This window comes from Lepeophtheirus salmonis, chromosome 5 (genome assembly GCF_016086655.4).
Source record: "Lepeophtheirus salmonis chromosome 5, UVic_Lsal_1.4, whole genome shotgun sequence".
NCBI classification, from domain to species: domain Eukaryota; kingdom Metazoa; phylum Arthropoda; class Copepoda; order Siphonostomatoida; family Caligidae; genus Lepeophtheirus; species Lepeophtheirus salmonis.
In genome coordinates this window covers 41,038,442-41,055,680 of record NC_052135.2, presented here as the reverse complement: position 1 = coordinate 41,055,680, position 17,239 = coordinate 41,038,442, and the positions used below count along the sequence as shown (strand labels likewise).

The 17,239-nt window shown below is 32.6% G+C and overlaps 4 protein-coding genes across 5 annotated transcripts; 2 read left to right on the top strand and 2 right to left on the bottom strand.

Moving 5' to 3' along the window:
• Positions 1-1,851: 1,851 nt before the first annotated feature.
• Positions 1,852-5,549, bottom strand: LOC121117521 (inhibitor of Bruton tyrosine kinase). The gene is made up of 3 exons (XM_040711982.2): positions 5,086-5,549; positions 4,122-5,020; positions 1,852-4,060 (listed from the first exon to the last, which is right to left on the bottom strand). Exons 1-3 carry the CDS (start codon positions 5,383-5,385, stop codon positions 1,957-1,959), a joined length of 3,303 nt encoding a protein of 1,100 aa, XP_040567916.2. The 5' UTR covers positions 5,386-5,549; the 3' UTR covers positions 1,852-1,956.
• A 327-nt stretch (positions 5,550-5,876) lies between these two features.
• On the top strand, positions 5,877-8,563 carry mRNA-cap (mRNA capping enzyme). The gene is made up of 7 exons (XM_040712957.2): positions 5,877-6,501; positions 6,571-6,858; positions 6,924-7,155; positions 7,218-7,535; positions 7,595-7,695; positions 7,758-7,945; positions 8,007-8,563. The coding sequence occupies exons 1-7, from the start codon at positions 6,017-6,019 to the stop codon at positions 8,090-8,092; spliced, it is 1,698 nt and encodes a 565-aa protein (XP_040568891.1). The 5' UTR covers positions 5,877-6,016; the 3' UTR covers positions 8,093-8,563.
• On the bottom strand, positions 8,562-11,163 carry LOC121118388 (uncharacterized). Of its 2 annotated transcripts, none has more exons than XM_071888674.1 (2): positions 9,987-11,163; positions 8,562-9,932 (listed from the first exon to the last, which is right to left on the bottom strand). In XM_071888674.1, the coding sequence occupies exon 2, from the start codon at positions 9,926-9,928 to the stop codon at positions 8,843-8,845; it is 1,086 nt and encodes a 361-aa protein (XP_071744775.1). In that variant the 5' UTR covers positions 9,929-9,932; positions 9,987-11,163; the 3' UTR covers positions 8,562-8,842. The 2 variants fall into 2 exon arrangements, with proteins under 2 accessions (XP_071744775.1, XP_071744776.1); XM_071888675.1 differs by having other exon boundaries at positions 10,761-10,916.
• Positions 11,164-15,742: 4,579 nt separating this feature from the next.
• Positions 15,743-17,057, top strand: Mlc-c (Myosin light chain cytoplasmic). Its single transcript, XM_040712958.2, has 2 exons — positions 15,743-16,217; positions 16,703-17,057. The coding sequence occupies exons 1-2, from the start codon at positions 15,840-15,842 to the stop codon at positions 16,784-16,786; spliced, it is 462 nt and encodes a 153-aa protein (XP_040568892.1). The 5' UTR covers positions 15,743-15,839; the 3' UTR covers positions 16,787-17,057.
• Positions 17,058-17,239: the final 182 nt, after the last annotated feature.

The window sequence follows — 17,239 nt, the reverse complement described above, 5'->3', positions numbered from 1 at the left end:
TTTTTCTGTTCTCCTTTTCTCCCTAACAAGAAATTCCGTCTTTGAGTTTAAAGGTTTATCAAGTATTAGTGAAGCAGGGGCTCTCACCCAAAATAATTTAAAGTTTTATTTTCTTAAAATTCAGGCTTGCAGTAATAAAAAAAAATGGTCTCTGCTAAAAAATTAAGAACCCCACTCGCCCTAATAAAATTCTACGTGCACCCTAATTGTTTATCAATTTTTTAAATTTAACTTTTTAATTTTCTTGTTGATCAATTAATAAATTAACAAGGTAAGGTGGCTAGAGATAAGTAACAAAACTAAATATAAAAGTCGCTTATATCACTAAATAAGTAATTAATACTATGAATTATTTTGGATATGAAGGATTAAATTGGAGTTAATCTCCTTGCCTGTCAAATATTGATAACTTATTTTAAAAGATACAATTAGACATATTATAAGACTCAATTATATTGAATTTTGGACCTGTACTCCCGCAACCTCACATTGCTTGTTTATTAAATATTCAATTAAAAATCATGCAGATTTTTAGCAATACACACTAGTAGATGTGTATGTACTTAAACAATGTACACATACTTAATATATTGATGTTTTACCTCGAAGTGCGTGATCAATTGAATTTCAAGTATGTTTGTATTGTAGTAACTAACATTTACCGAGTGGTCCATTAAAATCTGAACGCTGAATTTTAACAAGATATAATTTATTAATTAATAATAGAACTTCAATAAAATTAATACTATAAATAGATGTGTGTCTGAGCTCTCTTAATTATTAATGTAACCGCCCTTAGCAGCAATGATGGCTTCCAAACGGCGGCGCAAGCCCTGGCACCCGCTGCAGATGTAGTCCTCTGTCATGGCATCCCGGTGTTGGCTTACAGTGGCATTGAGAGCCTCGGTGTTTTGATGACGGATACTTCAGGCCTTTCGCTTGACATGCGCCCAAAATGTGTAGTCGAGGGGGGTGGCATCTGGGCAGTAGGGTAGCCAAAAATGTCGAAAAAAGAATTCAAAAGAGTATTGCAACGGAGGAGATGGGTTTATTTCATTACAGGTGTCAAAAGTGGCCTCTCCATCCTCAAAAGGATCATCCCGCCCCCCTTTGATAGATCTCTGGACACTTTGGTGTGAAACTCCTAGATCTCTTGCATGGCCCCTCATGCACTTGAGGGGATTGGCTTGTCAATTTTCTTTAACCCCTCTGGATCCAGTTAGGCTATTTTGACAGACCCCTTCTTCCTCTCCAACGTTTTGGGCTTGCTGACAGCGTAGAAGGTGTTCCTGGAGACCCCCAACTCCTTGGAGTGTGCAAAAGGAAATTTGTCAATCACGTTCATATATAATTTTCTCGACATGTACAGAAACTAGAGAACTCAGATTTGTTTTATTTTGTAATTAATTGCTTATGCTTTAATATATCTAATTATAAATTAATTTCAATCACCCAACCTTAATTAATTATTGAATTAGTATGTGTTCCTATTTCAATGGACCCCCCGGTACCCTTGATAAAATATTAAATTATGCCGCATTTCAATTAAGAAACTCAATCTTAGGAAGGACACTATTGATATTTTGATCTAAATCAGTGGTTCTTAATCAAGGGGATATTTAGATCTCAAAATTGTCTTTTATTTAAAAACAATCTAAGGCAATTCTGAAATGAGCTTAATGGAGGTAAAAAGGTCAAGAATAGTGAGGTATTCTAAATAAAAAGGAACAAGTCAAAGGATAGGTTTTATTCCTATTTTTGATACTAATTGTCTCTAATATATGAATTTGGTCGATGGAATAGAAAAAACGAAATGACCTTTCAAGAAAATAAAAAAGTGATGCTCATCTATAAGGTCATAAGAAAATACTATACATATATTTAAAACAACGCAACAATAAAACAAACAATATTTGAAAGGATCACATGATTTAAAAGAAACAATTATCGAGTAACTCAAGTATACCATGCTGGTACTAGTGATAACTTAGTTGTATCAATACAACGGTGAACAGATATAGTTTCATCTGACTTTGATTCTGCTTGATAATAAACTAATAGATCATTCATTGCTCTTTCTTCTATTTGAATAATGGAAAATGGTTTTGATTTGATACGCTCTGTATCAGCAGTCTTTTGTTTTTCATCATTTAATATGTTTTCAAAGCTAATATTTTCCAGTTTTACCTCATCAGGAGGGGACTGGCTCCAAGGACATATATTTGACTCACTTTCCTCATCTTTAGTAAAACTCAATTGTTTCCACGACGATTTAGAAATACGGGGTGTTTTCAATTTAGGTGGTTGTTTTAGTGGAGAACACTCTTCGGGGTAGTTTAAAATTTCAAATACTAGTTCATCATTATCCTCAAAAGTTTTCCAACCGGACCATTCAGTTCCTAACTTTGTAGCCGAATTTAAGTGTTTCCATGACGATTTGGGCACACGAGTGATTTTAGACTTTGGTATAGACTTATTAGGTGAAAAGTCTAAAGGTGAGTGATAAGAACCAGATGTAAAGTCATCAACTACTTCATATGCTGCCAAACTTGTCAATTGATCATCAACAAGTGACGGATTTTGAATCTGACTTTCTTTTTGCTTTTGAATATCCAAATTTTCAGTTTCCGCAAGTCCGATGTTATTAACTCCTTGTTCTTCATAATCGACAGAAATTTTATGACTTTTAAAATCATCTTTTACTAACTTAGAATCTAAAGCAATTTGTTTCTTTTTCTTTCTAGACGATTTTTTATTTAACGAAGATATTCTTGCTTTTTGTGATTTCCCTGTACTTGAATTATTATCTAAAGAGGCATTTATAGGTAGATCAAAAATGAATTGCTGATAGTAGTTCCAGGTATCGTCATACGATATGGTCCCAGGAAATGATTTTATGTTACGACTTATTTGTCTTTCTTTTGAAAAATATGAAGTTCTATAGTAGATACATAATGCCTCAATGTTATCCTCATCGAGTGATTGAAGCCACTCATTTTCGTAAAAATAGCCCATGTTACAACAAATAAAATACATAGCGGACTCATAAAGGCCTTGAAGCGAGAACTCTAAAGCAAATTTGAATATCTTAATTGCATTTCGTAAATTTAGAGATCGCTTCATTAGTTTTTCACAGATTAAATCTAATCTAGCAATGAAATATTGATTACTAAAACATAAAACATTAGCAATATCTTCTGCCTCTTCTAAAAACTGATTAAGTATAGTACCACTATAAATATATTCAATAATGACCTTCAAACTTTTAGAATCTACTTGTAACTTCACCTTTGCATTCTTTTTACTCTCTGACCAGACTCCATCTCTAAACATTGCACTGAAATATTCTGACTTTTGACAAAGTATAATTCGATGTACAGGGAACTCAGTCCCATCAGAGGAAATAAGATATACATCAGGGTTGACTCTGCAATATTTATTAGAAAGTAGTCTATTCTTCTTTGTCTTTTTCTCGAAAAATCCGCATTTTTTAGCCAATGATCGAAATTTTACGTTTTGAGATTGCTTGCTTGGAACGCCTTCATAGCATAATTCTATCATTTTTTCAAATAAGTTTTCTGCATCGTTTTGATCGTTCAATTCCTCTAACTTATAAATGGAGTTCGGAGAATCTAGAATTTTATTTGCAAGTGTAGGATTTTCTCGGTATAGAAGAGCTGTATGTATATTGAAGGTTTTTGAACCAACAATTATGGAACCATCTTGGAGTATTTTATGATCTTCAAGTTTTATTTGGTCACTTAAATGTATATCATTATTTATTTTTTCCTTTTTTTCTTGGTTGGAGCATGAACAACTCAAAATAAAATTAAGTCCTTTAATATCCCCCATAATAGATAACACCTTATTGGCTTTCGGAATCCGAGAAACTTTAAAACGTCGATACAACTCTTTTTTAATCTTTTTTAAAGGAGTTGTATAAATATCACAGAAGGATTTATAGAGAAAATGAGTATCTGAAGACACAATATATATGTTTTCTTGTGAAACAAAAAAATCATATACTAGAACATTTCGATCTTCTATTAGTGGCTGACATCTGAAATAAGACAGATACGAGTATGCAAAAAATTAATAATTTAAGGACTTGTGAGTAATACCTAAACAATCCAGACTCTGCACTCCATGAGTATAATATTCCTTGATTTGACAAAGTATATATTTTGAGCGGTATAATATACCTTTGTGTTTTAATACAATAGTCTTCAATAATTTGAACTTTTTTCACTGACTTACAGGGAAGCTGTAAACGCTTAATGTTCGTTTCACGAAAAATGAGTAACTTGTCGTTTTGAGTCAATATCACAATACTAGCATCGGAAGTATAAACTTGCCTTATCTTATGCTCATTAGTTAAAGTACATACAAGCCTAGGAGATTCACTATAAGGGTTATCTTCATCAAGTATGTGACCCATTTGACCCAAATTGAGACCCCATGCATATATAACACCACTAGACCAATAACAAGAATAATAATTAGATGATCCAACTCCAATTATGATTTCATCGCATGTGTTGAGGAGTAGTTTTGGAGAGTAAATTGAGTCTCCTTTTAAACCTAGTTGCTTATGCAAATTTGAGCCGGTGACATAAATAGAGTTTTTAGACTCATTTTTGATCAAAAAAATGGAATGTTCTCTTCCCAAAGCAAAATCAATAACTTTAGTGTTGGGAGAGAAAATATTTTTGGGTTCGAGTAAAGGTGTACATTTGAGTCCATTTCCTAGTCTTCCATTGGATCCATACCCAGCTAGAAACAATGTTCCATTCGAATCAAGAACACCGGAATGAAACATATTTATTTGTACTTTTTTAGGGTGAATACAATTTTTTCTATAAAATTCGTGTACTTCAGGATAGAGTATACTTTCTTTTGCGCCCAATCCAAGACTATAGTTGGTATTTGTACCCCATGCAAATATAGTGGGTACAGAAGGGGAAGTATCTAGATTATCTAGAGCCAAAAGATCCAGAGGCGTATATCCTTCCACATCCATCTAGAAAATAAAGTATGTCATAAAGAACTGGAGGTGAAAAATATTCATAAGTGATATATTAATACCTTATTATAAAATATCTTGTCTTGAAAGAGCAGAGCTGTTTTGAAGTTACCATAATAAATAGCTCTATGAAGAGGAGTCCACTTGTAGAAATCCACCTCCTCAGGACTAATTCTTTCTATCAAGCTCATACATGTCTGGGCCCTGTCATATGTTGCTGCAATGTGCAGCAAATTACGATGAAATTCGTCAGTGTAGCCCACAAATGGAGCTTTCACATTAGAGACATAAGAGAGAATGTCTTCCTCATCCCCATTTCGGCAAATCTCTATGAAGAATTCATCATCCCAACTCTCTAACATTCTACCAATAACAATCTTAAATGATTTCTAAGATTAAATGTTAAATAATAAATAATATAAGATTCTGTCAAATTCTATAAACGTAAACAGAAAACTTATGTAATTAGATATCAATTGCATTGATGTTTGTGATGACTTCATTTGAGGACAAGTATTGCGTCATTGAAAGGGTCTTAAAAGTGAGAAAAAAAAACAATGCGTTACAACGTACGTGGTAGGGTTACTTCAGATCATGGACTTTTACTTTTTGTTAACGTGGCAACCGGGTCTTTTAATAACTTTTATTTATTCCATTTTAAATCCACCAAAGTTTTAAAAGTAATTCATTAATTATATTGAATCCAAGGAATCATTTAAAATAAACTTAAACTAATTAAATATTACGTATGACTTCAGATTTACTTCGATTTTTAGTGGTTTGTTTTACTAGCTGTAATATTATAGGGTTGCGTGAAATATTATTAAAAGTAGCCATATTGAGAAAAGTCGCTACTACTCAAAAACTGACATTTTCTTCTTTTTTTTTTAATGTTTTGTTTTGGTTTTCTAACTAATAAATAGAAAAATTGAATCTCATATCTGTCTTAAGAGGGGGGATCGAGGATTGAGGACTAACTTGTAGACTACTGTGATGAGTGGCCGTCACGATCCTCTTCGTATCCCCGACCGATGGCTAGGATGTCCCCGGAAGAGTGTCAATTTGATTGCTGGGATGTTTCTTGCAATGAAGACTCCTTTGGACTCTCGTTACGAGTCAAGGATCCATGCTGCTAATATTTTTACTCCTGATATGGTTCTCAAGTCAATGGAGGGCTACAAGTGTGAGATAGGTTTGTGGATCGATTTGACAAATACATCCAGATTTTATGATAAGAAACAAATTCCTTGCTCCTACGTGAAACTTGCCTGTGGAGGTCACAAAGAGCCTCCGACGGAGGATCAAGTCAACGCTTTCATTTCCATTATATCCAAGTTTAAAGAACAAAATCCTTTGAAAGCGATCATAGTACATTGTACGCATGGGTTTAATCGGACAGGCTTTATGATTGGAGCCTATTTAGTGGAGCATGAAAGTTGGAGTCCTGAAGCTAGTATTCAAGCCTTTGCTCAATCCAGGTTCAATAATTTCCTTTGCCAACTCCTCTTAGATAAATATTGTTAGGAAAATTTTTGTCTCAATTGTAGGCCTCCTGGAATTTACAAACAGGATTATTTAACTGAGTTCTTTCGACGATACGGTGATATTGAAGATGCTCCCAATGCCCCAACTCTTCCTGACTGGTGTTTTGAAGACGATGAAAAATCGGCTGATGAAGATGGTAATTCAGTCGAGCCATCTTCATCTTCCAATTCTCAAAAGCAGGCTAAAGCGGGTAAGTTTATGGAGGGAATCTCTGGTGTTGAGCCCGTTACGGATGTCTCATTGCTAGCGAATTTGAGAAGAAAAGTTCAAAAAATGTGTCAATTCAAAAGGTGAGGAGGATATTTTGTTGTCTTTGCCTCACGAAAAAAGTATTAAAATTTCTCTTCTATCAAAGTAATGGTTTTCCTGGATGTCAGCCCGTGTCTATGGATTTAGACAATTTAAAATTTGTAGATGCTAATTACATGGTATCTTGGAAGGCCGATGGTACTCGATACATGATGCTTATTGATGGGCCCAATAATGTATACTGTATTGATCGAGATAACTGTTATTATAAAGTGGCAAATATAACTTTCTTGGAAGATAATATGCAAAAAGATTTAGAAGATACTTTAGTAGATGGAGTAATATCATTGTGATTGTAGCAAAATCGCCTTTAAATGGCTTATTTATCATTTTAATATAGGAAATGGTGATTGATGAAGACTTCCGGACAAAGCAGAAATTTCCGCGCTACCTTATTTATGATATTGTTCAAATCAGTGGACATTCTTTAATGGAAAGAGATTTTCAAAAAAGAATGGCCTATATCAATAGTAAAATCATAATGCCTAGAAGAAAAGCCCGAGAGGAGGGTCGCATAAACGCAGAAATGGAAACATTTGGTATTCGTCAAAAACAGTTTTGGAGTATAGATCATACACGAACACTATTAGGTCCTAAATTTACTAAAGAAAGTCTAGGTCACGAACCAGACGGCCTCGTATTTCAACCCGTCAAAACTGTAAGGATATTTTGATGCATGTCACGTTCAAATCACACCTTTTCAATTTTACATTTTAGCCATATAAATGTGGAAGAGATACTAGCGTTTTAAAGTGGAAACCGCATACCCATAACTCTGTCGATTTTAAACTTAGTGTTGTGAAAGAATCCCGGGAAGGGTTCGTCAAATGCGTTATTCTATTCAGTATTTTACTTAATGTGTATTTTATGTATTTTCTAGGTATATACCCTCCCTGCTTGGTCTATTATTTGTTGGAGGTCATAAAAGTGCATTCGATCAAATAAGGGTCGTTAAAGGTCTTAGTAAATACAATAATAAAATTATTGAATGCAAGTGGGACGGCGAATGGAAATTTATGAGGGAACGTACAGATAAATCATTTCCAAATGCTTATAGCACTGCGCAAGGTCTGACATACATAATCATGGAATCAAAACATCAGTTTTATTCATTATTTTTCATTTACAGGAGTTTTGAAAAGTATAACACATCCAGTGACAGAAGAAATACTTTGCAAACACATATACGAACGCAAACATTTTAATCGTCACTGATTTGCATGCTCAAGTGTTATGAAGACTATTTTGTGGGAAATGCACTTATATGATTAAAATAAAAGATATTGCAATGCGAACAATTATCAAAAGACATATTTTAATCAATAAAAGAGAACTCATATCAAAAATTCCGTTCATGTGAATATGTGTTTAGGCTTTATCTCCCTCTCTTCTTCTCTATGGTACTAAAAATTGTTTCCTTCTGTGTTTATTATTATATATAAATATACCTGTTCTATACTGATACAGTATTGATAACCCTTTATGTAATAATATGTACTTTGTGTATTCAATTATGTAAAGTTAAGAAAATGTGATTTTTTCTCTTACCTAAGGTGGGTTAGGAGTTTATCGTATAAAGAAAGTATAGCAAAATATTGAACAAATCAATATTTTAATTAAATGACGCATTTATACGACACGCACTAAGACCCCTAATTGGTAATCAATAACAAAACTTCAAAAATCTCCAGACCTACTATAATTTTATTTATATAAGACACACGTTATAGATTAGAGTAAATCGGAATTTAGTTATTATATGATGTAGATAATTAATAATATTACAAATACTCTATAAATAATACTCAAAAAAAATATTCTCTCGAATATAGTTCAAAGCAAAATATGTTTAATATTTTGCAATAAGATTATCGCATACCTACACATAGTGAAATGCATGGCGGTCAATAAATATTCGTTCATCGTCGTTCGTGGGTTTACTGTTAGAATAATTGGATTTGCCTCTTAACCATCTGTTTCTTCATTTCTTTCTTCATCTTCGCAATCTTCAGAAACTTTGGACTTTTTATAAGGTATTCCTTGAGGCGTTTCACCAATCATACTTTTAATTTTCTCATCATATGCAGCTTTTTGTTCAGTGTTCCAGGTACTATATTTGTCAGTCCTCAGAAATTCTTTATACTCTTCCAAAGTCTTTTCAGCATTATTTACGCAATTTATTGCTGTTTTAAGTTTATCTTGTTGTTCGGAAGGGTAGCTACTTAGATCATCTTTATTTAGGGTGGCTATTTTAAAATTTGTGCAAATTTTTGTAAGCTCTTGTGACATCATGTTAAAATTATTTATGAGCATTTTGAGTTTTTCTTTGTCATTTGCTGCGTCAGGGTAGGTATTGGAGAAGGGTGGTATGATTTCCTTTTCAGGAAGAGGCTTCATTTTTGTTGTAATTTTATGAGAATTATCTTTCATGACCCAACCAGCTGGGGTCCAATGTTGTTGACCTCCACAAGGATATCCAAACCCAGGTCGTTTACCCCTGCCACGATTTGAGAAATTCTGGAGCTCTCCTCCTACCTGTGTAGGAGGAATATTTGAGTACCAACTTCCTGAGGGCCCTTCTTCTCCATCTTCCTCCTCATCCTCATTAGCATTATTTGTTTCTTCAACAGGACCTGGAAATCCATATTGATGAAGCAACCACTGACAATGAAACATCACTCTTTGAATAGCAAAAGGAGGTTGAAAGTCCAACCAGGATAATATGTCATGAGGTGTTAAAGATGGAGGATAATGGGCATCTCCAGAATTCTTTTGAAAAGAATGAAAATTTCCTCGGCCACGGCCTCTTCCTCTAAAGTTTACACCTCTAGGCCATTCACCCTGCCCCCCTCCTCTGCTATTGCTACCCGTCTGAGAGCTATCCCATTGTCCTCCAATTTCTTCTTCTCCTTCCCATTCCTCTTCTTCTTCAGTACCCCCTTCATTTGAGACAGCAGGTCCGCCTCCATCCATAGGTCCACCTGGCCATCCCCATTGCCCACGACCTCTACCCGGAAAATATCCCCGGAAAGGTCTTCCACGGAAACTCATCGCACTAAAAAAAGATTAGAAATTGATTTATCTCAAATAATGTCTATAAAGAGCTAACAGAATGAAAAACAGTTTGTGTTTTATTCAATTATTTGTTCATCTCGTAATCATGAAGTAACAAGAGTTTGTTTTCATATTCTTCTCTCTTTAGTTCTGAGGTATGATGTATTTTTAATTCAACTCGTGTTACTCTCCATGGAGGAACCTCATTTTCATCAAGACGAATCACTTGAGATTTGAGTGTTCCTCTCCCTTTAGCTCCAAAAGTTGAAATTTGAAAATGTCCATCTCTTTCTCCAAAATTATTTAAGTCAGGGCGGGTTAAATCCATTTGCTTTGAGTTTAGTGGGAAAAGAAGACTCATATTTTCAATCTCAAATACTTATTAATCATATCAAGGAGACTCATAGTCTACATTGTATATACTTAACTAATACAAAAGTCATATCTTTAGTTTTGATTAATATCATATCATGCATGAATATTGACTATTGTCCATTGCATATGATACATCAATGTAATTTATACAAAAAATTAAAAAAAACATACATGAATACTCAAGTGAAAGAAATAATCAGTTAATGAGTAAGTATTAACTAATAAGTAATGATAGAAGAATATGAGTGTTTTTTCCCTTAATCGAAATAGGCTCCCCAAGAACATATACTGCCGAAGGATTGGATTTGAGTATCTCAATGGTTTCAAGCACAATAGGATGAGACATAGCTGCAATACGCTTCTGTCGAACATTTAAAAGTCCCATGACACCTCCAAGAGCTCCCAAAGGACCAATTACACCTGCTAATTTCCACAAAGACACCATAATTTGTACCTTGATAAAAATCCGGCCAATACAAAATGATGCTAATTGTAATTACTATTCCACTGAGGAGAATGATTTAAATAATATATATATTAAATATGTTTGTTATAAATTAAATAGCTAACATAATAAACAGACTCATGACGTCACATGTGAAAAGTACGTGCTTCAAGGTGTCATATATATATATATATATATCACGTCGTTACGACGCAACCTTTCCTGAAAAAAGAAACAGAAAAAAGGCCCGACATTATTTGGTAGTTAGCCAAATAAGTCAATCACACTAACTGCAATTTATCTCTTAAAAACTCCAAGACTATCCCTTTCATATTATTTATTCACCATTTTTTAAATAAATTACATATTATTAAAATTTCTATTGTATTTAATTCGATAACGTATTATTATATTGCTTATTAATATATTACATTATATAAACGTCGAGGGATCAAAAAGAAATTATTCTCCTATTCTTTTGGAAAATGAGCATAAGTAAAGAATAACTTTTTACTTTTTGTATTTATCAAAAAGAATAAATAATGAAATAGCCATGACGTATCAAGGGAGATGTGCGAATCGACAGCTGACAAAATACATAGGGTTTCTATGTGTTAGCGAGGTAACAATGTGACAATGAGTTCTTATACTATAAGACTATAAGTTATGACTTCTATAAGTTATAACTTATAACTAAGAACTCATTGCCTGTGATATATATATATCATTTATAATTTATATCAATCCATTTATGATTAAGGGACTTTACCGTCCAGCACGACTTGTCAGTTGATGTACTGCGCTAGTATCGCGGAAATGACATACACTTAAAATTAGAAACGATAGACAATATTAAATATGGAATACTAGTTAATAAATTAATAATGATAAGTGAGAAATCTAAGATGAAAACAAATTATAAAGTGGCAGATAATGTTGTGCTTTTGTTCAGACAATTCCCGAAGAACAATTAGAAGGCAACAATTAAATTTAATCCAATGAAGGTCCCCAAAAAAAATTGTTAAAGCTAAAGAGACATTTCACAGTCTTTCCAAGGATTCTGTAACATCACCTTTAAAAAAGGATGTCTTTAATCCAGCTTCACATTTTCTTAAATGTGTCTTAGTTTCTGAGCAGAAATTCCGAGTTGCTTTTGGAATAACTCTATTTTTTTTTTAAATACTGTATCCAGCAGTTGAATGAAAAGCTTTCATGCAAATCTTCTCTTAATATGGAAGAGCAGGTTGATCTATTTTGGACGAAATTGAAGACTTATCAATCATTTATCCTAATTGCACTCCAATTTGAAATAAATGTCAAGACAGTAGCAAATATTTTTCAACATGGGTTGGATGCCCAATATTAACTAACTCAATATGAGCTTTGGTGGTACACAAAGGATTTTTTTGAAATATTGAATTACTTCTATAACTCATTGATCGACAAAGTTAATATAATTATCCTTAGTATTGTACGTGTTGTTAAATATTTTCCTCCTCTTATAAAAGATGAACATGACAGTGACGATGAAAGTAATTAAACAGTTATGGAATAAATAATAATAATGCTTAGATAAATTAAATTTATTACATCTGAAATTGAAATATTTTTAGTCTGTATTGAAAGATTGATAGTATTGCAAGAAGAATTGTGAGCTGTTTAAAATTGATTGGATAGAGCATGGAATTCTAGACACATTCTAATTCTTGTGGAATTATTTTGGGACTATATAAAGGGGGACTTTCAACTTCCTTTTGGTTCACAAAAACTTTTTTACGCGTTTAGGTATGACATTGAATTCAATTGCACAACATCAGTAAATTACTTAAGGGACCCTTGTGTCCTTTACTTTATCAACAGAAATAATGAAGTGAGAGCGGAGAAGAGTTGCAACTGCGTCACTTTTGATCTCGTTAATCATTATCCCTATACATAATCTCCTCCAGATCTTCTACGGAATTATACCATAATTCTACATATAAGAACTAAGGAGTTCCATAAAACGACAGAATAATCTCCTGAAAGACTTAGTGAGGAACAGTAGGAGTTCTCATCCTCTATCCATAGCTCCTTCTTTGAAATTCTTGTACATCAACTCCGCTGTGTCCCCTTTTTTGAGGAGTAGGAAACTAAGTCTGAATTCATCTCTTAATCTAGATAGGTGGGTGAAAAAAAACAACAATTTAATTTCAAACTCATACGATTTGATTTATTTATAGAAAACTATTTCATTAATAACAGTCCTTCAGTGTCCTTGATGTATATAACGCAGTAATCACTCATTTCAATTACATTTATTAGTTGAATTTCGTGATATACGGTCTATACGGATAATTATATAACCTGGACACTTCAAGCTCGAGCCTGATTTTTTTATTACTACGGAGTCCCTTTGGTGATTGGAAATCAAGTGGAACATGATTCATGGTTCGTAAAGATAAGGTGCTTCTCTTTTCTCCATATTTTGGTCTGCATTGCATATTCTATTCTTTTATTACATATGAATAGTTATTTGGAACTGTTATATGTTTTTATAAGAATATAAGAGACCTCTTACCTTCTGTATACTTCTATATACAATATCTGAATTGTATTGCAATTCCCAAATGTATTGAATCGGGAATTCTGTTCTAAACAACTAAATTGCGTGTCACCTTATTGGAATATTACTCTAGCGAAGAACTAATATTTCCACACAAATACATTAATTACAGATAATACAGTTATTTATAACTTTTAAGTGATTAAGTGTTTTACGAAATATATAACAGACCTCTTAACTTTTGTAAACTTCTGTTAGAAAATCTAAATGCTATTGCAATTGCCAAAATTATAGAAGTCAGAATATTCTTCTTAATAGACAAATTGATTATCATCATATTGGAATATTACTCTTGCAAAAATCTAGAATCTCCACACTGACATAAATAAATAAGTTATTAAATGTTTCCATACTGCTAAGTATAAGTTCTTTAACTAAAAACAATAGTTAATATGTAAAAAAAAAATCTTTATTAAATAACAATACAATAGAAGGGGCATTCCATGTCAAGTGTACACACTTTTTCGGAATTTTGACATGGTCATCACCGATTTTGATAATTTTTGATGAGGGTGTTTCTCCCAACAAAAGAACACTATGTCTGAAATTTTAGAGTAATACAAATACTAGACCCATTTCGGAGCCCCTCAAAATTTGACCCTTTTCGAAGGATCCTCGAACTTTAGTGGAACATAACTCCGCTCAGACTAAACCAATTTCAAAAAATGTTTGCTTGAAAGTGCTTTAATTTAACTTTTATCAAAAAACAATACTTATGCAAAAAATACCATTCAATAATCATTATTGCGAAATGTTAAAATGACGCCCCCATCCAAATTTTTGATCGAATTTTGAAAATCTTAATATGCAGACCACTCAAGTCTCACGCAATTGGAAGGAGGTTTACGCAATTTTAATAACTATCACGTTACACCAAGGGAAATATAAATACATTTATATTAACTTTGCGCAACAGATTGTTTTCCAATCACATTTTTATCATGAACCAATAAGTTCAAGATGACTGATTTTGAATCACTTTGTCTCCAAATGAAAGCCACCCATTTTTGTATGTACATTACAATTCATTTATCAAAACTTATTTAAAAATTATGTATTATGGAACATAAATTACGGTATTTCTCACCGTATCTGTGGGGTTGTAGTTGTCAGCCCCCTTTGCACATTTAAATTTTCAATTTTCTTGTAACCCGTGGACTTTCAAATATTACATCTATGATTTTTAGAGCAGAATAATAATTACATGACATTTTGTTTGACTCTCACAGCAAAAAATTGTCATATTTCTGAAAAAAGTGGAACAGGCTAATCCTTCATCATCCATTGCTGGTTAGATACAGTTCACGGGCAGTTATGTCCAGCATATATCTCTCAAAAAGGAGATTTTAATTAATCACTATTAACGATCAATACATATAAAGTAATTGATAGTAGAATATTAAATGAATATTCGAATTGGCACTCGCCCTAATTAATATTTTGTCATCAAATAATACTTAGTTAAGAAATATATGATTTTTTTTCCAACTAGGTGGCTAAAAATTAATTATAACGAATTAGAGGTAGAGTTACCCTTAAAAATAATCAAACAGCAACCACTTAATTTGACATAGAACTGATTAATTAGTTATATTTGAATTACAAATTATTATGGAAAATCACTCATTGTTAAGGTTAGTTAGTCCATGGATAACTTAATAAAATTATAAGTAATCCATGGTTAGTCAGAGAATGAAGAAAGAAACAGAAACAGTGAATTAGATCCTGGTAAAAAACATAGGGAAGACGGAGTCAGATCTTATTCTTTATTTAATTATATTTCGTATATTCCACTTGAAATTTAACTCAGCTAGAGATTGTTGGTATCGATATCTTTTATATTGTTTGATGACCATATTGTCAATTTTAACTGATGTTTCAATTACGATTACTCACTTCGTCCTTTAAATGTATTCAAACAATTATAATTTAATGATATTTAGGAGTAAAAAAATTATTTATACCTCTAAACAGTGATTACTACAATATAAAAAAATCAATAAGATATCATAACGTTTTTATTATAAAGAATAAAATTATCTAAGCCCGCTTTTTAGTAATTTCATATATTTTTAATGTCCAATTTTATAAATTGTCTACTCTCAGTAAACTTTGTATTTAGTATGACTGTGAGTGACCTATTACTTTACTTTTAATATTAAATCATCTTATAATGTATTTATTATAATAATTGATATACCTTATAAATAATAAATATTAATTATCAGTTGTAAGTAATATTTTTTAAATTGAGGGTTCCTTCACATCATATCCAATCTTCCCTACTCAGTGAACTGCTCTAGCTAGCTACATTGCTTACTGAAGGAGTGTGTTGATGGTAAGGTAGAGCGTGAAGTCATGTTTTGTACAAGATATTATGAATCATAAGAAGGGGGAGTTAGAAACAGAGAGAAAGTAGATAAAATTGTACAAACAAACTTAAGGGAGGGAAAGAAGAGGTTCTTCTCAATAGAAATCGTTAGAAGATGTCGGGCTCCTCGTCCAGGATTACCTTTACCGATGACCAAATCGCGGACTTCCAGGAAACATTTGCCCTCTACGACAATAGGGGAGATGGAAAAATTCCGGTGGGGGTAGTTGGAGATGTGATGCGTGCACTATGGCAAAATCCCACCGAGTCTGAAGTCAAGAAGCTCGTGATCCAGGAACGTGCGGATGAAAGAGTTTCATTTGAGGTCTTTTTACCCATTCTCCAAGCCATTTGTTCAAGAAGAAGCTCTGATACCGCAGAGGATTTCGTTGAAGGCCTTCGTCATTTTGACAAGGATGGAAATGGATTCATTTCTACAGCTGAATTGCGGCATCTTCTCACCACACTTGGAGAAAAGCTCAGCGATGAGGAGGTACTTCATCCCTCTCTTCAATTCCGCAAATATTCCTCAATAGCCATATTTTATATTAACTTCGGTAGTTGTTGGTCTGGAGGGTTGCCCTGGCACATGCCATTGAGTGACTTATTACTCTTCCATTCTATATTTGACATTGTTTTAACTTTTATCAAACTTTATTGAGTTAACTTATTTAACTAGAATTCATTTAAGACTGGCTTGTCATGAGAACATTTTCATGTCGAGGTGAGAACAACAGTCCCTTGTGCAATGTCAAAGGGCAATGACCCTTTTTCTTCAGATGTTGCAGATATTTAAAAAAAAGTCATGATACTATTTGTAATTAAGTTCAAATGTACGTCAATAAAATAGTTTTTTATTAATATCTCAAAATTTCAGTTTAAAAATGACCGAAGGTTAATGACTACTTCATTTTAAGAAATAGAATTATTTGTATCAAATTTATCAATTAATTGTAACAAATATCTTTATTTTTGCAGGTTGAACAACTCCTTGCTGGACACGAAGATTCACAAGGTAATGTTAACTATGAAGAATTTGTTCGAACCGTCATGAAAGGGTAATACAGATGACCGCCTGCCCTATATATAGTCAAGATTTTTGGAATATCTTTTTCTTCCTCGTTGACTTAAATTTAAGATCATTTTTATATTTTTCAAATAATGTCTTTGCAGTTTTCTATATATACATAGAATTTTTTTTTTTTTTGATAATATACACGTGAGTATTTGATACGGATTGTTTTTTAAATCTTTAATGTTGATGAATATTTCCTATTTATTTAACCCTTAATCAGAACAATATTCTAAATACATATTTTATTAAGCTAACCTACTCAATTTGGCATTATAATAATTACTTTTTACATTATTATTAAATAAGAAATTATTTCTCCCATTCAATTTTGCATTTTATCCTTATGGCTCATTAAAGCTAATATCTCAAACCTTGCCCAATATGTATTTGATAAAATGTTATTTAGGGGACAATTTTTTTATTGTTGAACAAAAGTACGA

What these genes read in the sequence shown, in the direction of transcription:
- LOC121117521 (XM_040711982.2), bottom strand. Translation starts at nt 5,385, where the DNA reads ATGTTAGAGAGTTGGGATGATGAATTCTTCATAGAGATTTGCCGAAAT. An exon ending in ACAAGATATTTTATAATAAG is followed by an intron (nt 5,021 to 5,085) that starts GTATTAATATAT and finishes TTTATTTTCTAG; the next exon opens with ATGGATGTGGAAGGATATAC. An exon ending in GCAGAGTCTGGATTGTTTAG is followed by an intron (nt 4,061 to 4,121) that starts GTATTACTCACA and finishes GTCTTATTTCAG; the next exon opens with ATGTCAGCCACTAATAGAAG.
- mRNA-cap (XM_040712957.2), top strand. Translation starts at nt 6,017, where the DNA reads ATGAGTGGCCGTCACGATCCTCTTCGTATCCCCGACCGATGGCTAGGA. An exon ending in GTGAAAGAATCCCGGGAAGG is followed by an intron (nt 7,696 to 7,757) that starts GTTCGTCAAATG and finishes TGTATTTTCTAG; the next exon opens with GTATATACCCTCCCTGCTTG. An exon ending in TGCTTATAGCACTGCGCAAG is followed by an intron (nt 7,946 to 8,006) that starts GTCTGACATACA and finishes TTTCATTTACAG; the next exon opens with GAGTTTTGAAAAGTATAACA.
- LOC121118388 (XM_071888674.1), bottom strand. Translation starts at nt 9,928, where the DNA reads ATGAGTTTCCGTGGAAGACCTTTCCGGGGATATTTTCCGGGTAGAGGT.
- Mlc-c (XM_040712958.2), top strand. Translation starts at nt 15,840, where the DNA reads ATGTCGGGCTCCTCGTCCAGGATTACCTTTACCGATGACCAAATCGCG. An exon ending in AAAAGCTCAGCGATGAGGAG is followed by an intron (nt 16,218 to 16,702) that starts GTACTTCATCCC and finishes TTATTTTTGCAG; the next exon opens with GTTGAACAACTCCTTGCTGG.